The following is a 17,810-nucleotide window of genomic DNA, read 5'->3' as shown; positions in this document are numbered from 1 at the left end:
GCTTTTTCCGTGATTGCTTTAGTATTCTCTCTGTGAAATCCAATTTCCTTGAATGACCTCTGTTCGTAGGAAACTATTTGGTTTAATTTGTGGGAGCCATGGCATATTTTTAACCATCTCTGAAGGCCAGTTCCATCTCTGCTGAGCGTGCCTGATACCCAGATGTTTCCTAACACTCAGCACTCATGAGCTCACCCCTGGCACATTCTTTGCACACAATCACCCCAAAGCTCTCCTCCCATCTCCCCAGCATTTCACAGGCTCAAACTCAGAACTTAGAGGCCAGCTTGAATCCTCAGCAGAGTAACCTAAGAACAGAAGGTGAAGCTTCCAATGCTGAAATTTCCAATTTACTAATATTTCAGAACCTAACGAGCAGCTGGAAGATACGCAATACAAAGCATCAGAGCTAGCCAAACTAAGCAACATAAAAAAGACATGCAAACTGGCTGCCCAAAAGAACCCAATTAAACTGCAGGCAAAGGGTTCCACCGCCACCCAGATCTGATGGCATCACAGAGCTCAGGGCTGAGGGTCTGATGAGCCAGTGCAGAAGATCCAGGAGGCGAGGGCCGCAGATGTGGTAACTCACCCCAGGATTCCCGGCAAGAGTGTGCGAGGGACAAAACCGAGCATGAACCCTGCAGACCACAGCCCCATACTGCCAGTTCCCTGTCCCCAAACTCTACAGTTTGAGGAAAAAGCTGAATGTAGTCAACAAGGCTTGCGCCCCACCCACACCATAATTAGGCAAAGGGATTTGTCAGGGGGACAATTTCCTTTAAAATATCAATTAAGCCTTGAGTTCCATCCCCTGCGTGACATAAAAATCAAGTATGGCTCTGCATGCTTGTAACCCCAGCACCTGGGAGTAGAAACAGAGCCAGCCTTAGCAACAGAGCAAGTTCAAGGCCAGCGTGAGCTACATGCAGCTCTTCTGATAGAGGTGGGGAGATAGGGTCCGGTCTCCCCAAGAGTTGGAAGCATCTGCAGAGCCCGTGGTGAGGTAACTTAATGACATCCCCGTAGCCTTGTTGTTACACCTGAACTTCTGAAAAGCTAACCCTGCGAGGACTGGGTGAGTTTATAGAGAGTCCCCTGCGCAGAGACCCACAGCTACGCAAGGATTATTTGAGATCTTAGTGGGAGCCCTGCCTCAAGGACAGACCCTGAGGCTGCCTGGGAGATATCTGAAAAGAGCACCAAGAACTGGGCTGCTCATCGAAGAACCCTGCAGTGGAGTCTGGACTGAGCAGACAGACTTACATTCTGGAACGATCTCTCACATCTGTGTGGGGCGTTCGTGGATTGTGGCCGAGAGTTACACTGTGTAAAGCTAGCTATTGGTCCTTCAGAATATTTTTGTGCTTATCATTCATCTCCAGGATAATGGTAAAAAATGCTTTCCTGAGCTGTGCAGAGCTAAGCTTTAGTCCCACCCGTGTGGTTTTGAACAAATTATTTAAATAGCTCTGAGCCCTCCCTTTCGTTTCTCTACAATGGAGGTAATGATACCTAGCTCATAGGGTTTTGAAGTGCTCATGGATGCTTCATAGATGAAGCAGTGTGTGTGTGTGTGTGTGTGTGTGTGTGTGTGTGTGTGTGTTTCTGATGACCCTCCCATTGTATTACAAGATATTGCTACAATTTGCCTCTTACACTCTTGTGTGTGCAGTACTGAGGCTTGAACCTAGGATCTCACGCATGCTAGGCAGGTGCTCTACCACTCAGCTATATCCCCAGGTCTTCTTAGAATTCCACCAAAGGGGGCAAAGAGGTGGCTCGGTGGTTAAGAGCACTGGCTGCTCTTGCAGAGGACCCAAGTTCAATTCCTACTCATACGGTAGCTCACAACCATCTGTAACTCCAGTTCTAGGGGATCTAATGACATCTTCTAACCTCCAGGCATACACATGCTGCACAGACGTGAGGAAAAACATCCACACACTCAAATAAAGTCAGAAAAGAAAAGAAAATTCTATCAGAGCGTGTGCTACTACTGTGGGGGGGAGGCATTCTTCTTTGGTTAATAAAGAAGGCAAGGTAAACTAAGGTCAAAACCAGCCTTGGATGTGACTCAAACCACCCAGAAACAGTGCTGCTACGGAGAATTAAACGGAGCTGCAAGGGCCCAGTATCATGAGAGAAAGCTCTGGTCGCCATAGCAACTTTTTTTTTAACCAAACACTGGAGATCTGCTGGCTCCAACACCAGCGGATCTGGCCTGTTATTCCCTCACAAGCAAAACAGCAACAGTGAGACGGAGGAGAAAATGCCCTGTGAACTAATCTTTAGGCCAGTTACACACCCGAGCGTCTCATGTTTGTGCTGGCGCCTCTGGCCCCAGGTTTTTAGAGCTCTTGGGAGCCACACCTCTTTTGAAAAGTGAATTTTACAGTAAATTGCCCCAGGGTGTGCTTGGGCTAAGTCTGAACCTTTTTTTTTTTTTTTCAGCAAGATAAGTGCAGATACATTCTCTGTCAGCTGTGTGTGTGTGTGTGTGTGTGTGTGTGTGTGTGTGTGTGTGTGTGCAAGCACTGTGGGAGGTCCTGTAAGAAATAAGTGACAGCGGCTGTGTTGCAACAGGAAGGCAGGAGGGGCCGCTGAGGCTGCTTCCGTCACCTCCTATGCTTCATTTATTTGGTTTACCGGTTTTATTAGAGAAGCCATGTGCAGCAAGCAACCCACCCAGCAGTAAAGCCAGAGTCAGACCTGATGCTACCTCCAGCTGCATTATCTTTCCCCGTCAGCAGAAGGCAGCACTAAATCCAGCCGTCTCCCAAGTGTGCTGCTCCAGACCCTTCTTCCCCAAGGTTGATTAAAGGGCTTTCACAGAGCCTGTGAGTGCCCGGTATTCTCAAGATCCCCAGTCCACATCACAGGTCTGGACTCCCCACATGTGCTCTGAGCAGACATTGGTGGAGAGCCCGGAGTCCCTGCCCAGCGCACAGGAGAGCCTGTGTGAAACAGAGCACACAGCGAGCGCCTGGCCTTCTGGACCAGCCGGCAGCTCTAAGATCTGAAGCAGTGGAACCTGACCTCAGTCCCGCCGCCAAGAGTCTCCCTTCATCTTTAAGGCACCAAGGCTCCTGAAGCTCCTGGTGAACATCAGGCGTTCAGGAAGGGAGGCAGAGTAGACAGTCCAGTAAATCCAGACTCTGAGTCGTCACTGTGGGAACCTATCACAAACGGCCATGACACGTTAAAGGGAAAGCGCTGTACAGTGTCATCAGAAAATTGAAGCAAGGAGTAGTGGGGCACGCCTTTGATCACAGCACGAGGAGAGGCAGAGGCAGGCGGATCTCTGTGAGTTCAAGGCTACCCTGGCCTACAAAGTGAGTCCAGGACAGCCAAGGCTACTCAGAGAAACTCTGTCTGGAAAAACAAGAAAGAGAAAGAAAGAAAGAAAGAAAGAAAGAAAGAAAGAAAGAAAGAAAGAAAGAAAGAAAGAAAGAAAGAAAGGAAGGAAGGAAGGAAGGAAGGAAGGAAGGAAGGAAGGAAGGAAGGAAGGAAGGAAGGGAAAGAAAGAAAGGAAGGAAGGAAGGAAGGAAGGAAGGAAGGAAGGAAGGAAGGAAGGAAGGGAAAGAAAGAGAGAGAGAGAGAGAGAGAGAGAAAGAAAGAAAGAAAGAAAGAAAGAAAGAAAGAAAGAAAGAAAGAAAGAAAAAAGAGAAGGAAGGAAGGAAGGAAGGAAGGAAGGGAAAGAAAGAAAGAAAAAAGGAAGGAAGGAAGGGAAAAAAGAAAGAAAGAAAAAAGGAAGGAAGGAAGGGAAAGAAAGAAAGAAAAAAGGGAAGGAAGGAAGGAAGGAAGGAAGGGAAAGAAAGAAAGAAAAAAAAGGAAGGAAGGAAGGGAAAGAAAGAAAGAAAGAAAGAAAGAAAGAAAGAAAGAAAGAAAGAAAGAAAGAAAGAAAGGAAGGAAGGAAGGAAGGAAGGAAGGAAGGGAAAAGAAAGTGAGAGAGTGAGGAAAACAAAGAAAGGAAAAGAAAAAAGAAAAGAAAAAATCTTTCTGCCTGGCCAGCAGAGCCTTTACCGCTACAGTGTTCACCCTTAAAGTTGGCCAGCGCTGGGAGCTCTGGGTGGGAAAGTAAGAAGGTGATTGCTGTAGTGGCGCCCCAATAGGGACCATGTAAAGCACACTATCTTGTGACATGTCCGCACAAAGGACTGGGTGCTAGCACCTGAGTGGGACATCATAATTCCTAGACAAGTGCAGTCTGGTAGGTCTGGCCGTTTCTGACCCAGACACTAGCTGCCATGATGTCTTGGGAAGGAATTTTCAGATCACTGTTAATAATCTCAAAGCCGATGCTTTTCCAAAAGGGGCTTCAAACAACTCCATTCTTACTGTGACTCTCCTGGTCTTCCATGCAAGGCATCTGGGGAGGTAGAAAAGCAAAATGTCTCCTCTGTCATGAGAGGCAAAGCATTTACAGATAAAAACAACTGCAATGGGCTGGCTGTGGTGTGTGCTAAAGACGGCAACTAAAGAAGGAGGCAAATAATGAGTGGAGGCCAGAGTTACCCAGGAAGGTGGGTGGGCACATGGGACTCTGGGTATGGCTTGAAGGCTGGGGCACACAGGAGAGGAAGGGTTCTCTCTGCCTCCTTATCTCCCACCTCCCACAAGCATGCAGCTTGTTAATTAATTACAGACTAAGTCTCACGGCTCTCTCTCTCTCTCTCTCTCTCTCTCTCTCTCTCACACACACACACACACACACACTCACCTTGTTCCTTGCCCTCTGCACCCCCTCTGGCCCTTCCCTGGGGTCTGGTGAGGGAGACTGAGGGCTCTCTAGACTTAGAATTACAGGCTGTTCATCAGTGTGTGGAGTCGGCCAGGCAGTGCTGTATCCCAGCAGCAGATAAATGAACAGGAGGAGAAAAAGAAAGGCATCTTCCTTCAGAGGTGACAATGCCCCACATGGCCTTCCTAGGAGGAAAGATGATTCTGTGACACAGGTAGAGACAGCCACACATGCTCCATGGTCCTGGGAAGCCAAGGGAGGCCAGGAGCGCACAGGCTGGCCTGGTTAGGGGCCAGGAAGGAGCTCAGCAGGAAACATGAAGAGAGGTTGCACAGTTGGTGACATTCAGAAGAGGCTGCCACCAGGCGAGTGTGGGCTGGGTACCTGGTAAAAGAACAAAGCGAGGGCACGGCAGGAGATGGGGCTACTTCATGCTGGCTTCGGGCTCTGTGCCCTCCAGAGTCTGTTTGGGGAGAGGGCACAGGGCTCTCTCAGCATCGTTCTGTTAAAGCTCTAAGAAGCCACATGGAAAAAGAGTCAAATTCATTTATACACCTGCTTAGCAATGAGGGATGGGTACAGAGCCACTCCTGGGACCAGACCAAAAGCAGTCTGGGTGTGCGGCCCAGGGAAAGAGACTTGTTTCTCAACCCCAACTTCTTCTCAGGGAAGGGAATGCTGGTCACACCCTACTGAGAGGCTGGTAAGTGTGAAACCCTTCCTGAGGTATGGCCCAGCTGGCATCAGCCCTCTTCCCTCTCTCCAAAAAGGTGAGAGGCTGTAAGGCAGATGTACCGTGACAGTTCTGAAGCCCAGCCAGCCCAGGAAGGGAAATGTGACATCAGGTCCCCAGGTCATCAGCAGCATGTCAGTGTGTCTCTCGTCCCTCACAGATTCTTTCAAGGGCCACCATGCTCAGCACCTGGTCTGTCTTAAGCCTTCAGCTCACTGTCCTTCTATTGTTCTCTTCCAGGGCCGCTGCATCAACTTCACCAGAGTGAAGAACAGTCAGCCAGCCAAATACCCCCTCAACAACACCTACCATCCCAGCTCAGCACCGCCGGCTCCTATCTACACTCCTCCACCCCCTGCTCCCCACTGCCCTCCCCCAGCCCCCAGCACCCCCACTCCTCCCATCCCTTCCCCACCATCCACTCTCCCCCCTCCTCCTCAGGCCCCGCCCCCTAACAGGGCACCACCCCCCTCCCGACCTCCTCCAAGGCCTTCTGTCTAGAACCCAAAGTCTGTGCCCTGGGCTGCCTGAGAAACTCCAGCAGAGCCTCCTCTGCTGACAGAAAGATCTGCCCAGCCCACGTGGTGAGCAGCGGCTGACATTTGCACGATTAAAAAGCAAGTCGTGATAGGCAGAAGAAAATGGGAATTTTGAACTGCCTGAAGACAAACAATGAGACAATGACAGTCACATTTCTAACCTGTGACCCCTCGCCTCCAGAGGAAGGTTCCAGAGACGGCCACATTGCCAATATGTTCTCAGACAGATTATCTCCCATGGAGGAGGCCAGGAAGAAAATGATTGCTGAGCATGGAATGCAGCATTGGATAGGAAATGCCCTGGCTGAGGTTCTGGATGCTGCCTCACCGACCTGACTCTTGACCCTTGGACTGGGAAGCAGGCCATCCTCACTCCTGGGCACTGCCCAGCAACTCTGACAACAGGAGGTGACCCTGGTGTGCATCAAGCAGGTATCCGCTGGGCTCTGCTGGCTGCCTTCTATAAGAACATCTGCTCTATTCTCTTTCCCAACCCTCCCGGCTTCCCGGTGAGGAGGGAGACAGGGTCTGCCGCGGGAAAGGTGTGTTGCCAGGCTGAGAGGTTAGCAAAGTCGGTCCTCAGCGCTGACGGAAAAGTGTGGATGGGAGCATCAGGTGTTACATCTGGAGGTGGCTGGCTTCAGCCAGGCACAGTCCCCAAACCGGAAAGCCTTGGCATTGTCAAAGGCAACCTGCCAACGATTCACCTTCAAACATATCGAGGTTTGGCTTTGGCATAGATCAGAGCTGCTCATGTGGTGCCTTCTGTGTGACACCCACAGGGTCCTTCATCTTCAGTACACGAGAGACTTCTAAATCCCGCTGAGTGGAAGTAGTCCCAGGTGGTTCCCTCAGAAACGGGCCATTGTATGGAAGGAGTATTTCTCCTTGGCTTTTCTACCTGCTCACAAATACTACCAGTTGTTAAATAAGGGAAAATACACCCAGTGTGTAACACAGAAAATCTCTGCCTGAAACCCCCACCCCACTTCTTCCTTGTCGTTCTGAAGCTGCTTGATCAGTGAGCCCTTTAACCTCATGTAAACCCTGGATGCTGTCACCCAAACTCTGAAAACAAAATGATGCTTCCATCCTGTTTCCACACATCCTAAAATTCTGGTCTCTGGCTCCTAGAACTCGAAACTCTTCTCTGGAACAAAAGATATAAAATAAATACAAGCTTTTATGCTTTGGGCTGTGAGCTACGAAAACCCTTGAAGGACTCAAGTTAGCCTGAGTCTCTCAGCTTGTACAGAACAGAGGCATCCAAGCATAGTGCGCTCTGTAGACATCAATTCTCGTTCCCAAGGCAGACATTACTAATCAATCTCAAAACTACTTCTCAAATTAACCCAATGGTATTTTCCCACAATGCTTGAAATCACTCTTCTAAGGACCCATCAATCATCAGTTAGAATTGAGAGAGATAAATGCTATTTGTAATCCCTACCTTAGAAAGAAAAGCAGAGGAATGGAGGAGCCACCAGCATAAAACGTATTGTCTATGGAAAATCGACCTGGAAGAGCACCTAAGTCCAAGACAGTGATGTTCCACCCTTGGTGCCAATACCAAAGTAACACCTTCCCAATGGTACAAAGCATCATTTTGTACCCCAGACCTTGCCCTTCTCCCTGTGGCTGCCATTCCCTGCTTCTCAGGAGTTAGGAAAGCGACCTCCTTCACCCTTACTGTGCCCTGCACTTTCCTCTTGTAGAACATGGCTTCTTTAGTGTAGTTTCTCATTATGCAGGGGCCAGAGTGTCTCAGCCACCTGAGGTGACATTGCTAGGCCCCAGAAAACCATTCCAAGGAGAATGAGCTCCCCGGGCTCAAAGCATGGAAACAATGAGCCCATGGCAACTGTTTTGACTGCTGGCAGTACAAAACAGGCCACCCACACCACTGCTGCACAATTTGTGCAGCCATAAGATAGTCCGAATCAAGATGCTGTTCCACAAGAGTGGGCTCCGGGGAAGGCAGCAAGTGCCCGAGAGCAGGCCTTGCTGGGCCCTGTGCAGTTTTAAAGGAGGCCGTGACGTGTCTGAAGAATAAGTGATGCTGATGTATGGTGGTTCTGAGAAGTATTGACAGGGTTTGGCCTTGGAATTGACCCACGTCTTCCCTGGTCATTCAGAATCATGGTTAGAAGTTTCTAGAAGCTGGCCAAGGTTATGACCTTTCACAGTAGGCTTCCACAGGCAGGAAAAGCCTTTACCTGGTTGAGGTTGACAAAGTCCATAGGTTCTGTGTGATTCCCTGTGAGCCACAAGAGATGGTGGTTGTAATTAGGAAACTGCATGCATTATCTGTTTGACCCCTTGTGATTGTCCTCATGAAGTTTTTTTTTATATAAAAGCCAAATTTTGTTGTATATATTCATGTTCCACGTGACGGAAGGAAGCACGTCCTGTCGGTGTGGATGAGAACAGTTGTAGTAAATTATTAAAGCCAACGATGTTTCATGGCCGGTCACTTTACCAAGCTGTGCTTGTTCAGTTCCTACGACCATCCTGCTTTTACAGTGTACAAATAGTTACTGAACCGACGACACCCTCGTTTACACAACAGCCACGACAGCCTTGCTGGGAACTGCTGTCCCTCTGCTGTGACGGCCAGCCGGCAAACAGGGTCCTGCCTGGAGCTCCACATACTCTCCTGTGAGACAGAAGAGCTGTCTTTCCCCAGCTTTACCCATAAACTAGTGGAAAGTCTTAGCTCTCCAGCCTGGGCCAGGAGTCTCCCTGGAACCCTGAGGAGGAGCAGAAATGATCTTCACAGAATGTGATGGTGGAAAAATCCACCAAAGAATAATTGTGAGATAATGACCATCAGTTCAGGAACAAAAGGAACGGATGCTGTGTAAAACGGGTGGAATTTGTTTGCAAGCTGTACAAAGCTGGCTGGTACTCACCAGGAGGGAGGAAAGGAGCGCTCTGGTCAGGTGGGGTTTGGGGTTTTTTTGTTGTTGTTTTTGTTTTTAGTTATCTGAGCTCAGCTGCGTCACCATGCTTGGAGAACCAGTTTAAAAGAATTAGAGTATGATTTCTGAATACACATACCGCTAAACTCTTCTCTTTTTCTATGATAACTTAGTTATGGTTTCAGCGTCTCTGAGTTATTGTTATAAAAGATCTGTCACCACCATATCACACTGCAGGAGACTGGGCTGAACCTGTACAATGGTATACCCTGGAAGTTGCTTTTTTAAAATAATAATAATAAATAAATACCTAAAACCACCTCTTTTCCTTGTCATTTGTGTGTGTGCTTGTCATAAAAACAAAGAACATGTTTTTCAAGTACTCACCAAGGGTCTTAAGGAAATAGCAGGCTGGTGAGGGGACTCGACCTGCTACCTAGCCTGCCTGCTGCCTGCTGCCGAGCCTGACAACCAGAGTTTGATCCCTGGGACCCACATGGTAGAGGGAGAGAATCCTCTCCTGAAAGCTCTCCTCTGGCCCTCGTGCGCACTGAAGGACCCAAGCACCCACACACATGCACACACAGACACGAAATAAACGGGGAAACCTTTTAACACCAGAAAATACTTTTTTTTTCAAATTATTTTCTTTCCATTAAATTCTGTACTGCCTTCTCTGGCTCTGAGAGTTAAATAATTTTCATTTCTAGTAATAATTTTGAAATTTAAAAATGAATTCTTGGTAAATGAAAAATAAAAAGTGAAGAGAAGGAAATGCAGACAAAAATATAGTGAGACAGAGTCAGGAGGATTATAATTATATAGTTAGCTCCTATCTCAAATAAAATTTAAAAAATACTGTGTTGATGTTATGACTTGAGCCTGGAATAACTCTGCACACAGAAATTTCTGTATTTGAACATTTTGTACTCCAAAATTTTGAGGTGCTCTCAGACCTGCAGGGGGTGGAGCCTGGATGCCAGAGGAGAGTAACTGGGCAGGATTGAGGGTTAAAGCTGTGGGTCCCCGTGTGAGAAGCAGTGGGCACCAAGGATTCACTCGGACACGCCCCCCTTGCCATGACTCTGCTCGCTCTGTGGCTGAGTCGCAGTGCGCCCACTCTCCCTGAAGCTGCTCCTGCCATGTACTTGACCTCACAGGGAAAGCGACCAGGGCAACCTGATTTGGTTGCTGAGATAGAAGAAAAATGGTTTCTTCTCACAGAGCAGCTAGCCAGGAAATGCCTCGGTGATCCCAGGGCTATGACAGAATACGTCACCATTTTTATGGGGTTCCTGCTGGTGGTCCCAGCTGCTGGTCCTCTCCCGGCCCTCCCAGGACAGCTGCTTACAGTAAGGGAAATGGTCACTTCAAAGCTTTGGGTACATATACATTTTTAAATGGCATCCTTAAAATGCAATCTAAGATAATTAACAGTAATTTGAAAGGGGAAAAAAAAGCTGGCACCCTGGTGCTGATGAAATGGCTCAGAGGTTAAGAACACAGGCTGCTCTTCCAGAGGTCCTGAGTTCAATTCCCAGCAATCACACGGTGGCTCATAACCATCTATAAAGGGATCTGATGCCCTCTTCCTGGCATGTAGGTGTACATGCAGACAGAGCACTCCTATATTTAAACATTTTTTAGAAAAGAAAAGCTAGAATTCTATCTTCCTCCTTACATCAGCATTGATTCCACTTGTCTTATACTGGGGAAATGGGGCTGGAGAGATGGTTAAGAGCAGTTAAGATCCTCTACTCTTCCAGAGGATCTGAGTTCAGTTCCCAGCATCCATGTCAGGCAACACACAAGCACCTGCAACTTCAGCTTTAGTGGGATCTGACAACCTCTCCTAGCCTTTGAGAGCACCGCGCTTACATGCTCATACATGCACAGAAATACACACACACACACACACACATAAAGGCAATAAAAATAAATCTTTCTTGAATGGAAAACTGTTTTCTGCATGGTATATAGGATTTAAAATTCTTACATTCTGCTTGCATGGCCTGTCAGCTTTCTCCTGAAGTCACCCCAGGTCCCCTGAGTAGAATCATGATGCACCGAGTTGAGAAAGCAAAAGAATCATCATGACAGGAGTGAGGCTATGGACCGTGAACAAGAGCTGGAGTCCCATTGGTTCTTCCTGCTAACTACCATCTTCCGTCTTCGGTTAAATCTGTCTTAGTTAAGGCTTCGTTCACTGTGATAAAACACCATGACCAAAAGCAAGTTGGGGAGGAAAAGGTTTATCTCCTTTTATACTTCCACATCTGAGGAAGAAGGAACTGAAGCAAAAGCCATGGGGCAGGGGTGGGGTGGGGATGGGGTGGGGGAGGGGGTTGTGCTGCTTACTGGCAGAAGCATGGGGCTGAGGGCGGGGAAGAAGGGGGCGGAGGCTGCCCATTGGTTTGCTGAACGTGCCCTGATCAGGTTTTCTTACGCTTCCCAAGACTGCCTGCCCAGGGTGGCACTGCACTCTGTGTCTGGGCCCTTCCACACCAACCCTTAATCAAGAAAAACTTAGCCAGCACACTGTCTTTCGAAGTATTCATACTCAGGTGTAAAACAATGAGAATACTATAATATACACACTATGATATAAATAATATAAAATAGGTATTACATTATCTATTGCTGTGATAGAACAGCCAGACCAAAAAAAAAGTAACATAGAGAGACGGGGTTGGTTTTGGCTTACAGTTCCAGAGGCCATGTAGTCTATCACGTGGGGAAGGCATGACAGCAGAGAGAGCACACTTCCTCTACACACAGGAAGTAAGCAGAGGGAACCTCAAGTGGGGCCAGGCTACAAAAACTCGAAGCTGGCCCCTAGTGGTGCACTTCCCGCAGCAAGACTCACGTCCCAAAGGTTCCAAAACTCCCCCAGACACCAGCAGCAGCCAGGGACCAAGCGTTCAAACACAAGAGCCCTCAGGGGCCTGTCTCACACCAACCACCACAGGCGATAAACAGGCGGGGCTGGCTACATCAATCACGTGGATTCTGTTTTGACCATTGCTCTGTAATCACGGGTACCACTACAGCTCATCTCAAAAGCATTGGTGCTAACCACGTCTAAGAGGCTGTGTGCTTCCGCCTCATGGGGTCTGACTCCCTCGCTCCCTCAACATTCATATGGCCACAGAATTGGAGGTGCTGTTTTCTCTGCCTGGTGGGACATGTCATTTTAATATTTGGAAGTGACAATTGCAACATTTTCTCATCATTTTTCAAGTGCTACTCCTTGGCGGTCTGGTTAAGCAGTGGCGACAGAACTTGGTCAGTCAGTAAGGAAGCTCTTTTGAAAGATGTCCGATTAACTGTGCAGCCAGGGCTGCCGACACCTGCTGCGTGGGGAATTACCTTTAAACACTGAATTGGGAGGAACTCCTGAAAGCTTCTTCCTTCCTGGGACCATTTGCATTTTTGCTAAAGATTTTTAAAACGTGGCAATTGTTAGCTGTGTGTGTGCCACAGGTGCAGAAAACATGCAAATGATGGCTTCCTGCTCTTCCAGAGGACCAGAGATTTGTTCCCAGCACCCTGTCAGGCAGCCCACAACTGCCTGAAAGTCCATTGCCAGGGGACCCTTCTGGACTCCTTGGGCGCATGCATGTATCACACACACACACACACACACACACACACACACACACACACACACACCTGCCGGCACATGCCAAACAAAGATGTATTAGAAACAAAATCTTTTTTAAAAGAAGGGATGAACCAGAATTAACGATGTCTAGTGTTCCCAGCCATGCTGTCCTGCAGATAGAGATCTCAGGCAAATCCTGAGTGTCCAGATACAGGACCGAGCTCCATTCCGGGAGCCAACCTCTTGGAGACTGGCTTTGGCTTCGACTCCACTGTGCTCCATTCCCCAGGGTCCCAGTGGCCGCAGAGACTGCGTACCTCATCATGCAGCGGGCAAATCGCCTTGCGGAGGATCAGGCTCCAGCCAGAGAGGTTTTCTTTCTCACATCAAACTGGCACCTGTTTGCTACAAACAACCCTTCCTGCACTGTCTTCTTCGCTCCAGACAAGCCTTGGTGCGGGGAGCTTTTCTCAGCCGTGGCTGCTGTCTGTTCCATCTGGTCAGTGCTGTGATTGCACGGGGACTAGTGATAGGGTGGAACCCCATGTCTGCTGTGTAGAAAACCCCAGATGTATTCACGCTGCTGCAAAAGAAGTCTTCTTCTGACTAAGCAATAGCGGTGTCCTTCCGCAAAGCATCCTGTCGGTGCGCAGTCTCATCATCTTTCCAGGCAGGCCGAGCAAGAAGAGGGTACAGGGGAGCTGCCTTGCTTGAGGCTGACGTGAGACTTTAGGGGAGGCTGGGTCTTGCTGTCGCCTGTCCCACGGTTGCAGAGCAGCCCAGTCACCAAACATTCCGCACACGCAGCGCCTGTCCCGCAGTTGCTGCGCAGGGCCAGTTGAGCAGATGAACATAAATGAGAAAGCTCACTTCCAAGCATTTGAGAAAACTAGCAATAGGTATGAAAGCCAAGCCATTCAGAAACTTAGGGCCGCCAGGTGTGGTGGCATTTGCCTTCGGTCTCAGCAGGGCCAGGGGAATCTCAGCAAGTTCCAGACCAGCCTGGACTACACGGTAAGTTCCAGGCTAGCCAGGGCAACATGTGAGATTCTGTCTCAGAACAAACAAACAGCCAGAAAGTACTTGTCTGTCGTGCAAGCACAGAGCCTGAGTTTGGATTCCCAGCACCCTAATGAAATCTGCGCATAGTGTGTGCCTGCAGTCCAGACGGCAGAGAAGTGGCAATGAAAGGCTCACTGGCCTGAGGTACCCACTCAGTGGGTAAACAGACTTGCCACCAACCCAGGAAGTCCCAGGATGATTCCTGGGAACCACAGAGTGAAGGAAAGGAAATGACCCCCCAAAGAAAGCTGTTTTCCAGCATTCACACTAGGCTCTGGCGTGCATGCCTATGTGCCTGTGAAGTGATCATGCAATTTAAAAGACAAGGTGGGGAGTGATCAAGGAAGACACCTATGCTGAACTCTGGCCTCTCCACACAGATTCACAACTGTGAGGGCACAGAAGTGAGGCAGGTGAGGGAAGAGGAGGAGAGGGGAGAGGGAGAGTGGGAGAGTGTACATGCAGGGGCAATGGATAATATCTCAGTTCCCACTTCCTCATTCCCTTCAAGAAAATATCCAGATATTCCCAAGTGTGGCTCTCCCCAGGTCATCCTGAATAGGTCCCACTCACAGTTCATTAACCCTCTCTGGGTCACTTTTCAATGTGTACATACATTCTATGTCAATTGAGGTCAACTTCCTTTCTGCTTTTGGCTTAGGGAAGAAAAATAAAAACAGATGCCAGAGACCCAGGATGGACAGCACCAGAGACGGCCAGCCCTGGCCTTCATTAGAAGAATCCGCTCTATTTTTGCCTCATTTGTTACCAAGCATCCTGTCACGGGACGGGAGCCCTGCTATCCCATAGCTGGTGGAGCAGGCTGCCTGACTGCAGCAGCCATGAGTCCAGCTGCGGTACTGATGAGCACGTTTGTGTGTTCACGTTCTGGTCACCCACACAACCTCACTCTTCTGCCGCCATGAGGTTCCGTCATGTGGCTGCTCACAGGCATTAGTGCTCACTTGTTCTCTGCTTCTCTTTTAACTGGCCAAACTTATTTTTGAGTATTTTCTGATGTACAGAAAATGAAAAAGAGAGAGAGAGAGAGAGAGAGAGAGAGAGAGAGTACTTGCCCCAATTGTCCCTGACATTAGCAGCCTCTGTGAGCCTGGTATGTTTCTCATCCTTTTCTTGGTGTTGATGCCTTGTTATAGATAATGTCCACAGTTCAGAGGTCTCCCTGCTTCCTACAGTTCTGTGGGACACCTGAGTGCTCTGTTATGTACACACATGCCCCAGGAGCCACACAGTGGCAGGTGGAAAAGATGCATCGTCCTCAGGAGCCCCCATAATCCACCTGTTCATCCTTCTTCCTCTCCGAGATCCTCATGCCCTTCTGTGTACTGGCATTCTCCAGAAGGACAGAATCCATATGCATGTGTATGTGAAGCCGTAAAAAGATAAGTCAGGGCTTTATTAAGGACTCGGTCATCGATGATGACTGAGACATCAGCCTGAAGACATTGTAGTAAGACACAGTGGAGGCCTCAGAACCAGGGAAGCCAAAGGTAGAGCTGTGTGTTCAGGGACAAAGAGCCAAGAACCTGGAGAGGCGGTGTCAGTCCTGCGGTCCAAAGACCGGAGAGCCTGTGGGTGCTGCTACCGAGTTCCGGGAGATAGTGGAGCAGGGTCAACACGGGGGACCTCCTGGGATCCACCCCAGCACCCAGAGCTCCAGGCTTCGAGCAAATGGAGGAGAAAGGCCACCCTGGCTTGAGGAACAGGGCGCAGACCCTGCCAGGATAAGGATGTGATCACCCCATCAGGCTGCCCTCTGGACAAGTCAGGGGTGCCGGCTGAGAGTGAGGAGCCAGCAGTCGGTGGGAGGAGCCTGAGCAGCACCAGACAGCACCAGGTATAATGTGTCCGTCCATTGCTCCTCACGTAGGCTCCCGGGAAGTGAGGCCACAGAGATAGAACACTCAGCTGTGAAGCCGTGACACCGGAAGGTGGCTGTGGCAGAGTGGAGGCTCAGGACCCGCTCTGCTCAGGACCCCTCTGCAAAGCCAACCCCATGTTCCCAAGCTGCCGGGAATGTCAGGACTGATGGCTCCTAGCTGGGTCCCTCCCTGCCACAGAGAATTCCTTAGTTACACTCCCTTCCAGCAAGACAGACAGAAACCACAGGCCAGCTGGTAGGCTGCCACAAAGTCCTCCCCCTTGCCTCAGTTTCGGAATGTTCTGAAAAAGTCCCAGCTCCGGAACTCCCCTGCATCAGCCGAGGCCACACCGCACATACACTTCCCTTGCTTGTTTATACCGACAACTTAACTTGAATTACACACCAGCCACATCTGAAACAATGAAAATATAATAAAAATGTTTATTTGAGTCAATATGCCCAAAGCTCTTTCATTTCAGTATATAATCGTTTTTTTTAAATAAATTTAAAAGAGACAGTTCAATTATTTTCTATTAAATCTTCAAAGCCCGCGGGTGTTTTACATTTACAGTGTTTCAGCGCTAGCTACAAGCATTTCCCAGACTCGAGAGCCACATGTGGCCAGCAGCTACCACATTACACAGCACCGCGGTTGGGGATATTCCAAAGAACAGAAGTGCTAGGTCATAAGATACACACTCTCCAACATCAATCAAATGTTGACTGTTTGTTTTTTGTTTTTTTTTTTTTTTTCAGATTTTGTACCAATTTACACTTTGACCAAAGTCTTTGAGAGCCCTGTTATTCCACATGCTGGACAAAACACGGCTTTACTCAGAATGTTTGAGCTGAGTAAGGGTGGAAGGAAAGCAAAGGAAGAAAGACATGGAGAAAATTACCACAGAAGCTAAATGACTGAAATGTGACTGAGAGAGTAAACAACACCAAGACAGTCTGCATTTCAAATGAACTGTAAAAACTTTTCTCATTATTTTGATTGTGTCAAATACTACCTCATGAGTTGTCCTACTTAAGGTTGCTATTTCTGTGCCGAAACACAATGACCAAAGCAACTTGGGGAGGAAAGGGTTTACTCAGCTTACACTTCCACAGCACTGTTCATCCTCGAAGGAAGGCACGACAGGAACTCAAGCAGGGCAGGAAGCTGGAGGCAGGAGCTGATGCACAGGCCATGGAGGGGTGCTGCTTACTGGCTTGCTCCTCGTGCCTTGCTCAGCATGCTTTCTTATAGAACCCAGGACCACCAGCCCAAGGACGCCACCACCCATGATGGTCTGGGCCCTGCAAGCTTGGCTGCAGCCCAGTCCCACGGAGGTGTTTTCTTAACTGAGGTTCCCTCCTCTCAGGTGACATTAACTTGTGTCAAGTTGACGTAAAACTAACCAGCATAAGAATTTATAAACTTATGAACACTGTCCTCGTGTTATATGTGTGTGTGTGTCTGTCATGCTGAGAAAAGCAGCCTGTGATTTCAAACACACAGTAAGGATCATAAGTTCTGTGGTGGGAAAGAGGGCTCTATGATGCTGCAAGGAATATAACTGAGCAACTGGCAAAGCTTAAATGAGGTCTATAGATTCAATAATGGTACTGTATTCATAGTAGTTTTGTGATTTTTACCACTATTGTGCAGTGAAGTGGGAGAATACACCTGTCTGACGGGTCCATGCATGTTCTTAGGGATACAGAGCTGGGTATGGATGCAGCTGTGGCTATAGAGATGCAAGAGGATGCAGATACCAGCAGGATGGGGAAGAGTGGAGCAGCCACTTGAGGTGCTCGCCCAGGGCAGCTGAGGTGAAGAATCGGAATTGAAAGAGCTGAAAGCTTGAGGTGTGGGCCAAGTGAGCAGAGGTGGGGGCCTGAGGCAACAATGAGAAACAGACAGCTGTGCCAACAACGCCTGGTACCCAACACCTACAAAATCACAGAGCCTCGCTGACTACAAGCAACAGACCAGCAGAAGACCCTGGAAGAACAGGCCCATGTAACAGTGCATGGACGGAGCAGGGATCCAGGCTGTACCGTTTACAGTACTCTGTGCTTGGAACAAAGCCATTCTGGCAGCAGACACAGGTATAAAGCCTTCAGCCGTGTGTGTGTGTGTGTGTGTGTGTGTGTGTGTGTGTGTAATTTAAATCTGTAAACTTTAAAATCAGTCCTCAGTCTCACTTGTAGCCAGCCACAGAAAAAGCAAGTGACTTTGCTTCCAGAATAGACAGGAGAAATTTCAATCGTTGATGAAAATTCCACAATTCTGGACATCATGTTTAAAAAGGACATTTAAGTATTGCAACAATT

At 48.6% G+C, this 17,810-nt stretch overlaps 1 protein-coding gene across 2 annotated transcripts in view; it reads left to right on the top strand.

Moving 5' to 3' along the window:
- Antxr1 (ANTXR cell adhesion molecule 1) overlaps positions 1 to 9,256 on the top strand; it is a 176,026-nt gene extending 166,770 nt beyond the window's left edge. For both annotated transcript variants that reach the window (XM_060383696.1, XM_060383695.1), the window contains exon 18: positions 5,718 to 9,256. In XM_060383696.1, the coding sequence (XP_060239679.1) occupies positions 5,718 to 5,978 (261 nt within the window). In that variant the 3' untranslated portion in view covers positions 5,979 to 9,256. The remainder of the gene's footprint in view (positions 1 to 5,717) is intronic.
- The last annotated feature ends 8,554 nt before the right edge of the window (positions 9,257 to 17,810 follow it).

This window comes from Meriones unguiculatus, chromosome 5 (genome assembly GCF_030254825.1).
Source record: "Meriones unguiculatus strain TT.TT164.6M chromosome 5, Bangor_MerUng_6.1, whole genome shotgun sequence".
Classification (NCBI taxonomy): domain Eukaryota; kingdom Metazoa; phylum Chordata; class Mammalia; order Rodentia; family Muridae; genus Meriones; species Meriones unguiculatus.
The sequence above is the reverse complement of the archived record's forward strand: the minus strand, read 5'-3'. Positions and strand labels throughout refer to the sequence as shown.